This window comes from Tiliqua scincoides, chromosome 3 (assembly GCF_035046505.1).
Source record: "Tiliqua scincoides isolate rTilSci1 chromosome 3, rTilSci1.hap2, whole genome shotgun sequence".
In the NCBI taxonomy this organism is placed as follows: Eukaryota; Metazoa; Chordata; class Lepidosauria; order Squamata; family Scincidae; genus Tiliqua; species Tiliqua scincoides.
Genome location: NC_089823.1, coordinates 94,202,186 through 94,219,923, shown reverse-complemented (window position 1 = coordinate 94,219,923; position 17,738 = coordinate 94,202,186). Strand labels below are relative to the sequence as shown.

At 40.7% G+C, this 17,738-nt stretch overlaps 1 protein-coding gene across 1 annotated transcript in view; it reads right to left on the bottom strand.

Moving 5' to 3' along the window:
- GCC2 (GRIP and coiled-coil domain containing 2) overlaps positions 1-16,489 on the bottom strand; it is a 38,567-nt gene extending 22,078 nt beyond the window's left edge. The window contains exons 1-10 of the mRNA XM_066620759.1: positions 16,411-16,489; positions 13,119-13,181; positions 11,729-11,813; positions 11,036-11,103; positions 9,940-10,044; positions 5,694-8,162; positions 4,312-4,360; positions 2,793-2,893; positions 1,870-1,968; positions 914-1,033 (exon numbers count right to left, since the gene is read on the bottom strand). Of these exons, the coding sequence (XP_066476856.1) occupies positions 914-1,033; positions 1,870-1,968; positions 2,793-2,893; positions 4,312-4,360; positions 5,694-8,162; positions 9,940-10,044; positions 11,036-11,103; positions 11,729-11,813; positions 13,119-13,181; positions 16,411-16,416 (3,165 nt within the window). The 5' untranslated portion in view covers positions 16,417-16,489. The remainder of the gene's footprint in view (positions 1-913; positions 1,034-1,869; positions 1,969-2,792; positions 2,894-4,311; positions 4,361-5,693; positions 8,163-9,939; positions 10,045-11,035; positions 11,104-11,728; positions 11,814-13,118; positions 13,182-16,410) is intronic.
- Positions 16,490-17,738: the final 1,249 nt, after the last annotated feature.

Here is a 17,738-nt window from a genome sequence, read left to right as displayed (position 1 = left end):
GATTATAGCGCCACCAGGACCAAGGGGATTTTACATGTACCTGGGGAATTGTGCTGGCTTCTGAGAGGGTCCAGGAGACTCACAGCCCCCTCTGCAGGCTTCCCTACTGCTGCATATAGCACCAGTCAGTGATCATGGGATCATCAATCTCATCAAGCAAGGTCTCCTGGTGAGGCCATGCTCCATGGACCATCCCAAGCAGAACAACAGTGGTTGTGCATGTGGGATGGGTCTTTCTGGTACTTGCTCCCAAACTGTGGAACTTGCTCCTCAGGGAGATCCATGCTACTCTCTTCTTCTGGCCTTTCAGACTACTGAAGGTCACCCTTTTAGTACAGGCCTTTGGATATGATGCTAGTCTTTTCCCTGCTGGCTGAAAAAAATGTGTTTTGTAGTCCTCTTAGTTTCCCATTGGTTCTTTTAACTTTGAAAATTGTATTACATTTTGTTTAAGGCTTTATTTTATAAGCCATCTTGGGGTTCCCAAAACAAAAGGTTGTCCAAGAATTTAAACAAATATTGTTTTTGCAAATTGGCTCTAATTTTCATAATAATGGTAACTGACTGTACTTCTTTCATCCTATAACCCTTTGACCTCCCTCTTCACATTATTAAAAAAAAGACCTTCTCAATGTATTCATGTCTACAGATGCCTACTGAGAATTTTACTTGTTGCAACTGATAAAGTAATGCAGTGCACAAAAGCTTATACTGAAACAAATTAGTCAGACTTTGAGATACTACAATATTGTTTTTGCTGCAACAGACTTTTATTCATGGATTTTTTTCATCCAGATGCATGACAGAACGTTACCACACAATATGCATGGTGCATTTAAGAGATGGGCTTAGCACTTGAACTCTTTGGGAAGAATGGATAGAAAGAACTGCAGTACACCATGCAGATCAGTACCTGCTGAGATGAAGCCTCCAGTTGTCTTGCAAGATCACCTATTTGGTGTTCAAAGTTACGAGCCCGCTCTTTTTCAAAATCCAACTGTTCTGCTTGCTTATCAAATGCTATTAAGAGATTCTTGGAACACATACAAATTAATTTAAACATCTGTTTTGCATATACAGGACAGCCTTAAATATGCTATTAATGTCAACAGCACTGAATATCCCTTTTATGACACACCAGAAGTACCCTAGGGAAAACAAGACCTATTTCTTCCCGTGGAAACAGCTTAGATTTCATTTTCTATCAACCAAACTGAAAGACCTGTACTAGCGCACCTCACTGCAATTTCACTGTCATCACTTCAGGGCTAAATTAAAGCTGATCGAATCATCAGTCTATGGAACCTACATGGAAGGAATCTGGAAGGCTGCATTTCAACTAAAAGCTCATAAAGCATAGATACAAAAGTGTGTGGAACCAACTCAAAGGCATCATGGTTTCATCTTCTTGAGCCCTTACCTTTTCCTCTGCTTTCAACTATTTGTTTGACGACAAAAAGATGAGAAAATAGGACAGGCCCACTTTCAACTGGCTCACTTAAAAATAAAATGCCAATGTTCTGTATGATTTTTTCTGTGATTTTTTTGGGTGCAATTTTCCAGGAGATTAAAACAAAAATTTAAAATGTAAGAGGCAATGATCCAAGTGATGGAGGAGCCAAACACCTGCTTTTATAACAAGAATAAACTCCACATCAGCAAAGCTTCTAGAAGCATTTTTGGCACAACACAACTCGCTACAAACACAACATTCACTTATAATTCCCACAGTAACTTCAAATGCAGACAGACACAAGGTCAGCACAAGCCCCATGAATACTGAACAAGTCTATTTTGTGTATTGCTGAGAAACCTTGACTGACCGTCTCAAGTACATCAAGGACTCACTTTGACAAACATGTTCTTTACCTTATAGCTCTCGGCTCCCTGGATGACATCCCTTACTGAAGTAGATAGCTTTTCCTTCTCTGCTTGTGTTAACTCCAGCTCTTCTCTAAGCGACTGCATCTAAGTGCAAAAACAGACATTGTGCTTGTGTTGGTTAATTTCTAAAAAAATAAATCTTGCTCTTTCTCAACAAGAATTCAGGGTGGCTTGATTTAAAAAACTACAGGACTGATTCATGAGGGAGAGCCTTTTAAAGCTCTAGATGACCTAATACTCCACAGAACAACATTCAAGGTTAAATTTGTCAAAACAGGAAAACAGACAAGCAGAACCCTGTGAACTTTTGTAGTGAAACCTGAATCAGATGATCACCTATCAAAACAGGGCAGTGGTTCCCAAACTGGTGGGCTACAACACACCAGCCAGGGAACCACTTGTCCTTGCTCCTTTACAGGATGGAAGGAAAACAGCAACAAAATCCCCAGGATCATGCTGGGGATGGGAGAGATGCTTTTCACTTACCTGCAGCCAGTGCTGTAATCCTGGGGGTATCTGTGGAGCCCTCCGCAGGGCTCCCTGTGCCTTCTAACGTCTAAAAAAAGCACTTCCGGTTTCATCATGAAAACGAGAAGTGCCCATTTTTCTCTCTCTTTAGACTTTAGCAGGCAAAGGGCTCCACAAGACTCCCCTGGACCGCAGCGCTGGCTGCAGGTAAGTGAAAAACTCCCCTCCAAGAGTTCTTCATCTGAGGCAGCAGCACAATGCTGGGGATCACATTGCTGCCATAGCTCCTTCCCTACAACTTACACTGCTCCCTACACTCTTGTAGGAGTTTGGGAAGCACTGGGCAATCCTGCTTGGAATAACTCTAAAAAGACTTTCCTGGTCTCAGTATCACATGAGAAACACCTCATGATGAGTGAAATGTACTTGATGAAAGTTACCTCTTTCCTGCTAGAATCCAGTTCTTTTCTTAATTTCACAGCAACAGCTTTAAACTTATTTAACTTTTCTTCTTTTTCTTTCAACTGCTTTTCCAAGTTCACTAAACAAATATATACATTTTGAAAAGTGAGACCAAAATAATCATTTTACAAAATATAGTAATTATTTATTCTTGATGTATAAGATTCATTTGCTATGTGGTTTTTCATCTGACAATTACTATACAGCAGTGTTTCTCAAACTGTGGGTCGGGACCCACTAGGTGGGTCCCAATACATTTCAATATTTTATTTTGAGTATATTAAACTTGATGCTACCATGGTATGTGACTGCATTTGGGGAAGTGCTGCACATCCTTACTTTTAACAGGCTACTCTGTAAATTTTTTTAACAATGATAGTGAATGGGACTTCCTTCTGGGTATGTGTGGGTAGGATTGCAGCCTAGGATTGTTAAAAATGTTCCTGCTTGATGATGTCACTTCTGGTCATGCTATCACTTCCAGTAGGTCCTGACAGATTCTCATTCTAAAAGTGGGTCCTGATGCTAAATGTATAAGAACCACTGCTATACAGTATATGGAACATCTAAGATACACTTTTCCATATATATTATCTATTTCAACATTTGATTTCCATTTCAGATGACTTGACACTATTTATACTAAGAAAGTCCTTCAGTACAACAGGAGTTGCAACATAATTCTACATATTCTTACTCAAAAGTTCCATTATGTTCAATTGGGTTTATCCCCATTAAGTGTATTTAGAGTTACTTAATCTCAAAATAAAAGCTCACAGGATTGTTGCATAAATATTTTCTAATAAACTCACGCAACTATCTGCAGCAATGGAATTGGACAAAAACAAGTGCGATCTGCTACAAAATATTAGTGACTGTAGGCACTACTCTGTCCAAGATAACTATTTGCATATATGATAATTTCCTCCTCAAAATTAGCCACATTCATTTATTATTTATAGTAACTTAACAAAAACAGCCTGTGGCTCCTTGAAGACCAACTTATTTGTTGTTCTTTAAGATTTCACAGGCCAACATTCTTGCAGCATCAGATGAATAATATTTAGAACACTACAGGTAGTTTCACACCACACAAGCATGAATGAAGCTGCAAATAACCCTTTAACATGCTGAAGAAGCTTGAGGAAATCACAGATCTCCCAGCTATACTAATTGTTCTACCCTTTATAGATAAGCAGAATGACTCAGATCTGTTAAACCTGCTCTGAAAGCTATTCTTTCTCAGAATCATAATAATGGAAGATAGTGATCACATCCCATTCCCCATAAGCAGGATCCTCTCTCATATTCAATGCAGGCAAATTAACCATCATGCTCCAGTGCTTTGCAAGCAGAAAGCAAGAGTGAACAAGGTTTTCTGTATGCCCCAGTATGTCACAATGTAGTCACATCTTGCAATATCTTCTAAGAACAGGCTCAGGTAGTACACATTATTTACAAAGTAGAACTGGTCAACAAAGATTTAGGAAGAATTACCTAATTCTGAGGATTGGTCACCATTAGCAGATGATTGCTCCACAAAACTCTGCAGTGTAAACAAATAAAACATACAGTTTATGGCTAATCCTGTTTGTAGGTCTTGGAGGATGAAGGAATTCATTCCCAAAAGGAGTTTTTACTAATGCTGAGGAAATTTTCTTCAGCATTGATGGCTGCTGCTGGTGGTTTGGGGAAGATGGTGACAATGCCTATCTCAGGAGGCAGAGTAAGGGAAGAATAGCCCCTGCAGTGCCCAAATACTATGTTCCACTCTGCCACACAGAAAACTGTAAAGATGGACTCACAGTGTTAACAACACTGTCTTCTGGCATCTGCTATTTGTTTCCATATCACAAAGAGATGCAGAAAAAGCTATTAAAGTTACAAGAAAGGCTGTACTATGAATGATACTAGTTTAATTTCTAGAAAATTGCATTTAAGAAAGTATCATTTATGATTATTTCTCTAAATTCTAACGGACAGTGTCACTGAAGAAATAAATTTTTGTTCTATTAAGCAACAATGAAAAACTCTGGAACATTATTTTTAAAGTGTAATAGCAATTTTTTTTTTTTTCATTTGAGTTATCAACATTTAGAGCCTAGAAGCAAAGAATCCTGGAAAGTCATCTCCCAAAATCAAGGGAGAAAACATATTTGGAGCCAATAAGGACATGCAAGCTTTTTAGAAACATTTTTTTTACATAAAAATTAATTTTAGTACAAAGTAAAAAGTCTTAGATTGTGGTTTCACAGGAAAATTAGTTTTGAATGTAGTTTCATGTTTAAAGTTAGTTTGATCTCACTGATCACTAACTTTTGCAAATCCAATCTCAAATTCATGCTCCTATCCCTATTTGAGAGTAATGGTTGATTCACACTTTACACAAGTGTCATATTTGCCAAAGGGAACATGAATTGTGAAAAAGACACACTAATCACCAAACACATCCAGGTGCAGTTCACATGAACTGCAGAGGAGGCGGTAACCCTGTTTATGAACTGCATCTGTTAAGGAGCTGGCTGACATCAAGGCATGCTCTTCTATAACGCAAAAAAAATAAAATCCTTGCTCACAGAAAACTAGAATGTCAAATGAAAGAATTCTCCCCAACATGCATACTCCCTTCACACTTTACTAGTTTTCACCAGAACAAACATCTTTGCACACACAGCATACAACTGATAAGAGAAAGGTGAATCAGTCCTTCAGTCCCAATGAACTGACAAGGGATTTGAGGGCAAGGCACAATGTTTCTTTTGTACTTGAGGGCACCATACTGTGACCAAATAATTCTTAACAATCCCTAAAACCTTTCACAACTTTTGCCCTAAAGGATCCTGGGGCTAAATATGAGTATTTAATAATAAAACTCTAACCTTTAGCAAAGAAAGTTCGGTTTGCATACTTTTCAATTCTGTTTCTTTTTGTTCAAGAATTGAGTTTAGATTCTTTTGCTCTTCTTCCCATTTATCTTCTCGTTCTTTTGTCTTGCTTTCATGACAAGTAAGCTTTTCAGAAACATCTTCAATACGAGCTAGAAGATCTTGGTTCTCATTCCTGACTTTTTCATTGGCAAGTTGCAATTCCTGGATATCAAGCTGCAGGGCTTCTTTTTCTGAGAAAGCCCCCTCCAACTCTTCTCTTAAGAGACATTTTTCTTTTTCTGAATCATCCAATAGAGATCTGAGCTCTGTGCAATAAGCTTCACTTTCTTCCCGGAGCCTCTTCATCTCCTGCCGCAAAAGAACATGTTCATCCTTCAGAGAAGTCAGACTCTGTTTCTCTTCCTTCATTTTGGCCAAAGATACATTTGCAACTTGCAAGAGATCAACAACAGCATTTCCTTCATTTTCCTCTGGACTTTCAAGTTCCATCTGCCCAAGAAAGTTATGCAGTTGATTCATGACAACTGTTTTGAAGGCCTTTTCCTCATCAAGCAGCTTAGTTAAACTCGATCTCTCTTCACAGGCCAATTGCAGTTTCATTTCTAGACTGTGAACTTGTTCTTTGGACACTAGCCAGTTTGCTTTTTCAGATGCAACACTTTCCAGCTCTTTATCAGTTTGGTTCCTTTCTTCTTTTATTTTGTTATTTTCACCATGAAGACTCTCTACTTCAGATGACAGGTGCTCTTTCTCTTGCTGAAGAGCTTCAATTTTTTGTTCCAATTCTCTAAATTTTTGCTCGTTCTCTTCCTTTTCCTCCGAAGTGCTCTTCAGATGTTCTGCTAACTTCTCTGCCTGTTGCTTTAATTCCTGGTTGCAAAGGCTAAGTGCCTCAGCCTGTTGCTGAAGTTCCATAACCCTTGCTTGCTCCACTCTGTGTTCTTCTTGGAGGCTTTCTATTTTCTCAGCAGAGCATTCCACCTCTGCAAGGATGCTATTGTTTTGCAAAGAAAGCATATTTTCCTTTTCTTCCAGATCTTTTATCACAGCTTCTCTTTGATGAAGTGAAGCAAGGAGCTTCTCATTCTCCTCCTGAAGTACCCCTGTTTTATCCCTCAGCTCTTCCATTTCTTCTCTTTTGGAGGATAGTTGTTCTACTTCACCTTGGAGACGATTCACCGTCTCAAGGAGAACGTCCTTTTCATTGAACGCAGCTCTAAGTTTCTTCTGTAGTTCATCAACATCTGCAGCCTGCTGTTGCTTCATAGATTCAAATTCTCGGCTAATCTTCCCAGCTGATTCCCCCAATTCTGTTTGTAGGGTCTCCAGGGTTTCTCTCAAGCTCTCATAACTAGCAATTGCTTCTTCTTTCTCTTGTATGTGCTTTTGACATTGTTCTTTAAGATCTTGTATTTCAAGAAATAAAGACCTATTTTCCTTCTCTAAACTTGTTGACAGTATTTGCTTAAGTTCACAGATTTCTTTCTTGTGCTTTTCAACCAAATCTTGAATTTCTAGGCTATGCTTTTTTATAGTCTGCTCCTGTTGCTGTCTTGTTGCCTGAAGCTCAGATTTCAATTTTTCAATTACACCACAGTGATCCTCTCTGGCAAGCTGCAGCTCGTTGATTTTGAACTCCAAATCTTCCCTCTCATGGAAGTATTCATCCTTTGCATGCTGGATTTCCACTTCCAGTTTCATCTTAACATTAGTCATATAGGTCAATTCATCTTGTAGTATACTGTGTTGAGATTCCAATTCTTTTAAAGTGTTTTCTAAGTGCTTGGCCTTTTCTGCCATTTCTGTTTCCAATTGTACATTTCTAGACTCTATTTGGTTTTCTTCATTTTGACTTAAAGTTTGCCTTATGTACTCAAGTTCACATTCATATTTCTCCTTACAAGCATTCAATTCATCCTGCATGTGTTTCTCTTTTACCTTGTATTCTTGTATTATTCGATCAACCTTATTTCGCTCTTCTTCACATATTTTAGCAGAAGTTTCAAGCTGCTGCATCAACTCTGACACCTCCTGTTGGTGAGTGGCCTTCAGTTTCCCCAGTTCGCCATCTAATTTATCAATTTCATTTTGGTAACACTGAGAATTGCTTTCAATAACATCTTGCAGTTTAACACTTTCCTCTTCCTTATCCTTACTGGAAACTTCCAGTTGCTTTTTCAGATTCAAGATTTGTTGCTCATAGGCAGTTTTTGTCTGGTGAATCTCTTCCTGTAGTTTTTTTATTTCTTCTTGTCTACTATTATGAAATTCAAGTTGTTCTGCGAGCTGCTCTTGTTTCTTAACTTCAGCATGTAGTTCCTTCTGCAGTGTTGCTATGGCTTCATCATATTTGCACTGTGCCGTTACTGTTTCATGTTTAAGACCTTCAATTTCTTTCAGGTAGTCAGTAGCTGATTGTGCAAATTTCTTCTGCAATTCTTCTTCCTTGGCAATAGCAGCCTAGTGAAAAAGATATGTAATATCAAATACAATGCAATTTTAATCACCTTAGATCTTGTATAGAGAAAGCAAAGTAAACGTTTTTTTAAAATGTTACAAGAATTAAAGGGCAGGAGGTCTGGTCTAGAGGGTAGAGCCTCCGTGAGCCTGAAGATAACATCTGAAGGTCGCCAGTTCAAGGCCACCACCAGCTCCATGAATGGCAAGACCTTGAAGCAGCTGACAAGCTGAGCTGAGTTATTCCACCTGCTCTTTGGTGTGAGTGAAGAAGTGTCTTGGCTGCCCTTCAAATGAGAGATGAAGGAGCTGCTTGTCAGCCAGTGTGGGAGGGAACTGGGGGCCAGAAGTGATACCAGACCGTGAAAGATCCATCTGAAATGTTGTGCAGTCTTGAAAGATAGAACCTTTCCGTTATTGTAAAAATCTCCTCAGGGATTTAGAAATAGCCTTCCTTTGTGAACTGCTTTGAATAAAGTCAGAGGACTAATTCAATGACCAGAAAGGTGGTATATAAATATCAGTATTATTATTATTATTATTAAAGAACAAAAGCAAAAATGGTCAAACAAGACCCACTCTAGCCCCATTTTAAAGAACTGACAATCAAGGAACATAAAATATAAAAAATAGCAGCATAAAAATAAAAAGCAGTCAAGCAAAACAGGAAAACCTTAAAAGACACTAACCAAAGTAAAGAATGAAACACACAAGTAAGCAACTAGGATGATCAGGTTGTAGCTGTGGCCCAGAGGGCATTTCACTAGCTTCCTCTATGACCATACCTTAGTAAGCCAAGGAATCTGGCTACAGTGGTTCATGCCTTAGTTACATCACACTTAGACTATTGTAACATACTCTACGTGGACTGCTCCTGAAAATGGTTTGGAAATTGCAGCTGGTTCAGAATGCAAGGGCTTGCACAATTGCTGGGACTTGGCAGTTTGATTCTACTGAGCAGCTGCTCCAGTGACTGGACTGGCTGCTGATTCGTTTCCAAGCCCAATTCAAGATGCTTATTTTGACCTACAAAGACCAATATGACCTGGGACCAGGGTACCACAGGGATCGACTGCTCCCATACAGCCCAGTTCATCCCTTTAGGTCATCTGGCAGGTCTCTGCTAAGAGTTCCACCACCATCTGAGGTAACAGGGATGACAGCGAGAAACTGTGTGTTGTCTGTTATAGCACCATACCTCTGGAACAAGCTTCCAGAAGATCTTCAATCAGCTCTGTCTATGGAGCAATTCTGGCGAGGCTTAAAAACATTTCTATTTCATCTAGTTTTGAGGGGGAAAGGGAAGTAATGTTCTATCATATATGTATTTTTTAATTTATTTAATGTTGTGAGCCACCTTAGGTAGCCTTCGGGGAGAAAGGCATAATAAAAATGGATGGATAAATAAGAAAGCTGACCGGAATTGTTCAAATTTAAAGTGTTTCTGCAACATTTGACTGTTCTATTTGTTGTGTAAACACATATGTCTCAGAGTTAGAAACTGCTCTCTTTACAAATAAATAAGTTATTGACTGGACAATTTCTAAGAGCTTATTACTGTGAAAGAGTGCTAACCCAAACTATAGAGTGCAAAGTCCATCTGAAGTTAAACACAGAGCTTTTTCCTCCTATGGTACAAGTTTAATGCGTATCCCATTTCCCCAGGGTTCAACTTAAAACAACTGTACCCAGTTGTCTGAGGTAAGGGAAAGGGCATTCATGATAGCTGTAAATGCATTTATAAAACTAAAATATTTCACACTGATGCACTATTGAGTACCTCTACTTCTTGTTGCCTTTTCAAATTTTCTTTTTTCAGAGTTAGACACTGCTGCTGGATTTCAGCTTTTTCCAGAAGAACAGCATCCAGTCTCTCTGTAAGAGCCTATTTTGAGAAGAAAGAAGAATGAAAAGTTATTCACTACAAACTCACTAAAGGTGACTTGTGAATACTGAAAGATGTTTAGTTTCTGCTTCCTGTATCTCAAAGAACTGAAGACAGAAAATCTAAGGTATACTTCCCCCAATTCAACATCAAAGCCAGAGTTCCTCATTCAAAATCATGGCACTGATCTTATCTTCAGATACTCCATTTATATTAAAAACCATGCAGGGATAATCACTCCAGGTTTAGAACTATAGCTTCTTTCCCTACAAATCATCTTTGATTAGAAACTACCAATAAATTTATTAGGACTTTGGCTGGGATATGTTTGTGAATCCAGAGGTGAGGTGGGGTGGAGAGCGGAAGGAAGTCAGACATGAAAACCCTGGAAGATAGGAAGTGAGGCAAAAAAATTGTATCTAGACATGTCTCATTGGCAATTTTGCTAAGAGAACTCAATTAATAGTCAAGCTGCTCATGGTAAATGAGCTTTCTTTCATGTCTGAAGGACCAAATAAGCTTCAAATCTACTTTATCAATATCGTCTGAAAGAAGGAAATGGGCAAGTTGAAGACTATTGTAGAAATCTTGTTATCACTCATTAAGTTCAAAGAGAACTTCAGTAAGTTCAGTAGAGAAGTTCAACAGATTCCTGCTTTCTGCATCTTAATTTTCAGCAGGACAGTCTTTCAGACTCACTTTCAGACAGACTTTTCAAAACTCACAATAAATGTTTTAAAGCAAAGTGCTCTTCAAGCTATTATTACTAATTTTCAGCAACAGTTTCCTACTTTCATGAAATAAGCAACTCAGAAGATACTCTCTAAACAGAAAATTTCCATTAAACAGAATGTCCTACATTTTTATTCACAAGGAAGTGACCTGCTGAAAAAAAACAACAATTATCTGCATGACACAAGCAGAGATTATTCCTCTTTGATGATTAAATATCCTTTGTATAATATATGGCACATATGTTATGTAGTCTTACCTGAATAATATCATCGGTTTCTCCAGCAACAGGTTTTGTTTTCAATTCTTCAATCTCCTTCTCCAATTCTACAAAAGAGGGAATTTTTCTAAATCTAGAAAATTCATTTATTCATTCAAAGATGAAATTCAGTGTACAGTGTACAGAAATTCAGTGAAATTCAGTGTAGGTGATCTCCCATCCAGGTACTGGACCCAGATCTATAGCTTAGCTTCAGCAAAGTTGCTCAGTCATGTCCTTTCAGACCACACCCAGAATCTATTAAATTCTGATAAGTGCAGCACAGTAAGTAAATAAAGTAAACTCACAGGAAATAATAAAACATAGAATCAAGAGCTGCTTCAGACTTTACCCAGCAGCCTGGGAACCCAAATGTTTAACTCTTGTTTTCCATAACACAGATCAGGGAGTTGTAGTTGTAGTTTGTTACATTGCCTAGGCTAGATAGGTGCAGTATTTCCAGATTGTAAAACAACCTCAAAGTTCATTCTATACAGCAAATTGGGCTTCATTGTTTTCAACAGGACAGAGTCAAAGTAATGTGTTCACACAATTTCCCCAGAATTCCTGAAGGTATTCTCACAATGCTTCTCATTTGTTGCACTAAAGCAACTCACTTGCTATTGGGCCGATTTGCCTACTTCTTCCATGCATTCTGCCATAGAACAATTCAAACTAGTGTCAATACGGTACCTGTACATCTTGATTTCACTTTTTGCATAAGAATCATTTGCTTCTTAGAAAATTTGATAAGATCTTCTCTGGGTAGTGTATCCAGCTGTAAAATCCATAAGACGTATGTTCTAAATTGCAGTAAGAGTACTGAACTTCAGCAGATCAAGTAACTTTTATGGCCCTGCTCTTCCAACTGATAGAAGCAAACTATTTTGACAGTGTTTGCTCCTGCAAGGAACTGAGAAACATGCTGCAGTTGGCAAGGCGCCTTGTAGATCTTCAGTTCCATGTAACATGATTGTGCACAAAGTAGTACAAGTCTTAGGAGCTCATGCAACACAAGTCTATTTTAAAATAGGCCTGTGTACCTGCTCCAGTCCTTGGCTGTAATGATATCTCCGTTGACTACTATGGCTCCTAAAATCTCAGAGCTTAGACAACTCAGGTGCATTCCTCTACTAGAGAAATATGCAGTATAGTGCAGCTAAGGTCAAAATGATTGCTTCTCCCATATTCCACAAGACCAGGTCCTAACTGCCTTGATTACTGCAGAAGAATGATTACACAGGTCAACAAACATTTTGCTTCCTTAAACTTTACACCAATTCCTGGATATATTTGGGGTGCTGATTCCAAAAATGGCATCCGTTTTGCCCTATCGCATCTAGTTTTGGAGACACGGCGTAGCCTCTTCAGTAAATGGTTCAAGCAGCTTCCTCTTGAGGAAGCCTACACCATGGCTTCCTCATGAGGAAGCCGCTTGAACCATTTATTAATGAGGCTATACTATATCTCCAAAACTAGACAGGATAGGGCAAAACAGATGCCATTTTTGGAATCAGCACCCCAAATTCATATTAAACCACCATGAAGTTTGGGAAAAACTTTTCTGACCCTCATTTTTTGTAGCCCTGTGCTATCAACTGCACTTTCAGTTGTATGTCATTATTTTAAAAGACTTTCTGTATAGCAACAATGAACAGATTAATAATAAGAGAAAATGGCTAAATGTTTTCAGTCATGAGAAATATTAGGTTTGCCAAACAAAACAAACAAAAAAAAACAGAGAGGCTTAAATGCTGAAAAGCTTGCATTTTGATTTAATAAGACTGTTGCACAAATGAGCAATAAGGAAATGAAACACTAAGTGCTTGAAGCACACAGAGCCAACAATTTTTCACAGGACTGGTTGGTACATTTGTTTCCAACAACAGCTGCCAACTGTACTTGCCAAGTTAACTTATGATGTACCAAATAAGACTGACTGCAATGACTTTCAGTTATTCAAATAAAACAAAATCAACACTTTTACCTGAAATGCCTGAAAAGCATTTTTTAAATGAAATTATCCAATGAACAACCGTATGTTATTAATATAAAACTAATTACATTTGTAAAGAAACCTTACCTTTGACTTGACTGTTGCAGGGGCGGAAGGAGAAGCTGCCATTTCTTGACTACCATCTTTCAACTATCATGTAAATTAAATAAAAATTAAAAGCATGATATAGCAGAACAGATCTCTATTTTTATGTTCCTAAACTATTTTTCCATCCAAAGGAATCTTAATTTATAACAATAAAAATATAATTCAAAACAGTACGATCACTAAAAACAGATAAAATGGTAATTTTTTAATAGTAATAGTAAAAATAGCACTGCTTTGGGTGCCCTTAGGGGAGAAAAGCAGGATAAAAATTGAGTAAGTAAGTACTTTTAAAAAGAGTATTACAAGCTACACAGATATTAAAGTGGCACTACACTACAAAGCCTTAGCAGAATAAAAGATCTTTCGTTTGCTTTCTGAAGGTAAGCTAAGTGCTAGCCCCATGGTTATACCAAGGTATAGCATGCCACAAAGGAATTACCTTGGCAGAAAAGGCCCTGCTTCTGGCAACTATCAATTTTGAAGGAAAAAAGGCTCCTAGAAAATCAATAAACACTCCTTTCTTGGTTGGCCACTCACCACTACCATCTACATTTTGTCTGGACTTAGCTGAAGTTCTTTTTTTGTCTATGCCACTTCATACATTTTGTCTGGGCTTAGCTGAAGTGTTCAAGCTCAATATTGCCTCACGGATCTGATGAAAAGAACTAAACATCATCAATATAATGATGACACCTTATACCAAATCCCCAGATGCTAACCAAGGGACTTGCCTGACCCCCTTTTGAGATTTTTTCAGGGACAAACTAGATGTGACATTAATTCCATCATCTACCTTGGGACTTGTGTCCACCATCAAATAACAGCCAAGTGGGGAAGCAATCCAGATTGATATCATGGCTCAGAGGTAGACAATTTTAACCCTTCTATGCCATGCCATTTTCTTGCACACAGCAATGATACCCAGCAACTCCTGCTAACTGGGCAAAGAGGCACTTTATCAAATGAAACAGGAGATTCACTACATGCAAAAGGAAAAGTACATCATCAATTTATAGAATTCACTGCCTCAAGATGTGATGATGGCCGCTAGCTTAAATGGTTTCAAAAGGGAATTAAAATTGTTGGAGAAGGAGTCTACCAATGGCTACCAGTCATGGCTACCTTCCAGTTCAGAAGCAGTACGCACCCAACTACCAGTTACTCAGAAATAACAGTAGGAAAAGGCTACTGCCTTTGTGTCCTCCTTCCTAGAAGAACATGGTTGGCAACTTTGGGAAGCAGAATGCTGAACTAGAACTGATCCAGCAGGGCTCTTGTTATGTTCCTTCTGAGTACACATGCCCACTATCCAAATCTTGCACCACAAAGTGCTGCTGGGAGACTAATGAATGTTTCTAGAGCAAGGGCCTTCAACATGAAAGTTTCCAATTCTCCTTTTCACCATTGTGGCAAAGACTGCTTTTTGGAAACAGTACAGAACTAAAGGGTTCACATCCCCTGCCTCCATTCTGCAGCTATGATCTGAATTGGGCACCTTTTGAGATTGCTATTTTTATTTTAAAATAAGTCCAAAACAAGACTCCAACATATTCAGTATCATGTTCTGTTAGGTCTAAGGGCAGAAAGCAATACTTTACACAACGTCTGTGAAATGATAGTGACACTTTATATCAATTTCTGCACAATGCAGGCTGATAGTATGACTGCTTGAAGATAACTACTACTCCTCCATGACCATCACCAGTTAACCTGAAAACTCAAGGCAAAAGATGCAGATAGATTATTCTACACAGACTTGTAAGATCTTCAAAATTTCCAAATGATGCATTTCATTTCTATGTCCTCTAATCCTAGAAAATGTAGGGAGCGTGTTGTGCAATTTTGCTCCCTATTGGATAACCACTCAGCATGTGCTCAGAAGCACTTTTACAGCACGATCCTAGGTATGTCTGCAGTAAATCTCACTGTGTTCAACGGGGTTTACTCCCAGGGAAGTGTACATACAATTGTAGCCTTAGGCTTCAATCCTAGGAAAGGGGTGTACAGTGCAGGACTGCAGACTTTACTATAATGGGACTTACTTCTGAGTAGACACGCATAGGATTATTCTATTAATGTTTCTGAAAACTTCACATCTCAGGGCTGAGTCGACAATCAAAACATGATTCTACTGCCCAGGCTCAGCACAGATTGCTGTAAATTCAGAACACTGGTAAACATACAACTTCATCACTAGAATCAATTTGCAGTCCAGTGTTTTACAGCTCTACACGCATAAGCAAACATATGTAGGGTTCCCAACTTTTTTACTGATCTTGCTCCGCTGGCTATAACAGCAGCCTGGCATGCTGAAACTTACTTATTTTCCACATTTTCATACTGTCCTTCCGCCAAGGAACTCAGAGAGGTGTACATAGGTCCTCCCCTCCTTCTGTCCTCACAACAACCCTGGCAGGTAGGCTAGGCTAAGAGATAGTGACTAGGAGACAAAGCTGTTCCTAGCACAGAAGTAAAGCAATGGGCACAACATAAACGCTTTATAAAGCATTCAAACTGCTTTCTGTACATTACCTCAGCAATCTCTGCAAGAACTTTGTATGGGCAATAAGATTATGCCAAAAATACGGCAGGGAGAGAGGCTGAGAGTAAGCTCCATTGACTTTAATGGGACTTATTTCTGAGTAGACAGGCATAGGACTGGGCTCAAAAGCTGCATCCAATCCACTTTCCTGAGAGTAAGCTCCATTGACTTTAATGGGACTTACTTCTGTGTAGACAGGCATGGGACTGGGCTCTAAAGCTGCATCCTATCCACTTTCCTGACAGTAAGCCCCACTAACTCTAATGGGACTTACTTCTGAGTAGACAGGCATAGGACTGGGCTCCAAAGCTGCATCCTATCCACTTTCCTGAGAGTAAGCCCCACGGACTCTAAGGGGACTTACTTCTGAATAGACAGGCATAGGACTGGGCTCTAAAGCTGCAGTCCTACCCACACTTTCCTGGGAGTAAGCCCCACTGACTCTCATGGGCCTTACTCCTGAGGAGACATGCCTAGGATTGGGCTCTCACGGATACACCGCCTGAGTTCTGGAGGGGCGGCAGACACAGAGGGAGGGAAGCGGGGCCTGGAGAGCACCCTGTGGAGCTGCTGCGGCTGCCTCTGCGACTGACGCAACGCCCACCGGCGGCGGGTCGCGGCCCCCACCCGAACCCTGCGGCAGCCAGAGGGAGGGCGCCCTGAGCAAGCCACGCCTGGCGCTGCTCCGGTTTTCAAGCAGGGTCCGCGGCGCCCCCCTCCCCGCGTTACCTCCATCGCGGAGCTGAGTCCGGCTGCGGGGGCGAAGGGGAGGGGCGAGGAAGCGAGTCTCTCAGCAGCGACTCTCGCTGCTGCCGCACAACTTCCGCCTTCGTCACCGGCCCTCCGCGCGCTCGGCTCTGACGTCGCCGAGAGCCGGTTTCGCGCGCGGCCACGGCTGGGTCGGCCGCTGATTGAGTTGCCATGGCAACTTCAAGGCCGAGTGACTGGCCGCCTTTGCGCTCTTCCCGTTTCCACCCTCCGCTGCTTGCGGACTGTTCCTCGAGCCACGCCCCCCTGGAAGGCTGAGGGGCTGGTGGTCCTGCCAGTGATGATGGAGCACCACGCGCCGAAGGAGCCACCGCAGGTTCCCTGCAGTGCTTCACCTGTGCTGTGCACACCCTCCTGGAGGAGGTTCTGGTGCAGGGCAGTCCAAAGGAAGCTCTTGCCTTGTACAGAGCAAAGCTGGCTTCCTTTGCTGCTGCATCACAGACGTGGAGCAGCCCTCGTCCCACAGCCCACGCGAGAGGTTGAACACTTGGCCATCACGCTGAGAGCAGCGGTGTCGGGCCAGCACGGGCTCCGGCAAGTCTCCAGAGGGCCAGAGGCTGATTGGAGACTGGGGGCTCCCTGAGGGCCGCATTGGGAGTCCTCGAGGGCCGCAAGTGGCCCCCGGGGCCGGGGTTTGGGCACCCTGCTCTAGTGCAGTGAAGGAGACATGGCTCTGAGGAGAGCGCCCAGGACCGTGCAGTTTGGACTGCGCCAAAGAGACACACGCACAGCCCAGCCTCTTCCACTCCACTCCACATACACACAAAGTTGAGCCCAAGGATGTTAACAGAAGGTCCCCGGGCCGGATGCGGACCACAGAAACTTTTTTAGAACACGGAGGCTCTCAGCGGCTGAGCGGTGCTGAAGTGTTGCTGCTGTAAGGGCAGCCCACGTGAAAATGGGCTCTCCCATATCCTGAATAATGACATCACTTTCTGCCTAGTGACATCACTTCCGGCCCTCAGCAGGCATCATGAATGCTGTTCCACTCTTGGTATGAAATGAGTTTGACACCCCTGGTTTAGCCTCATTCCACTCCACACATACATATAATTTTAACCTTTCAACTCCAGTCTCTCTCTCTCTCTCTCTCTCTCTCTCTCTCTCTCTCTCTCACACACACACACACACACACACACACACACACACACATAAAAAGAGTCTACAGCCATTTTTCTGGAATTCTTTTCAATTCTTGAATTAATAGCAGTTTGTAACAGTGTCCGAACTCACAGCAGAAACATTTACTAGGATTTTCAACACTGTAGATTCACAGATTAGACTCAGAT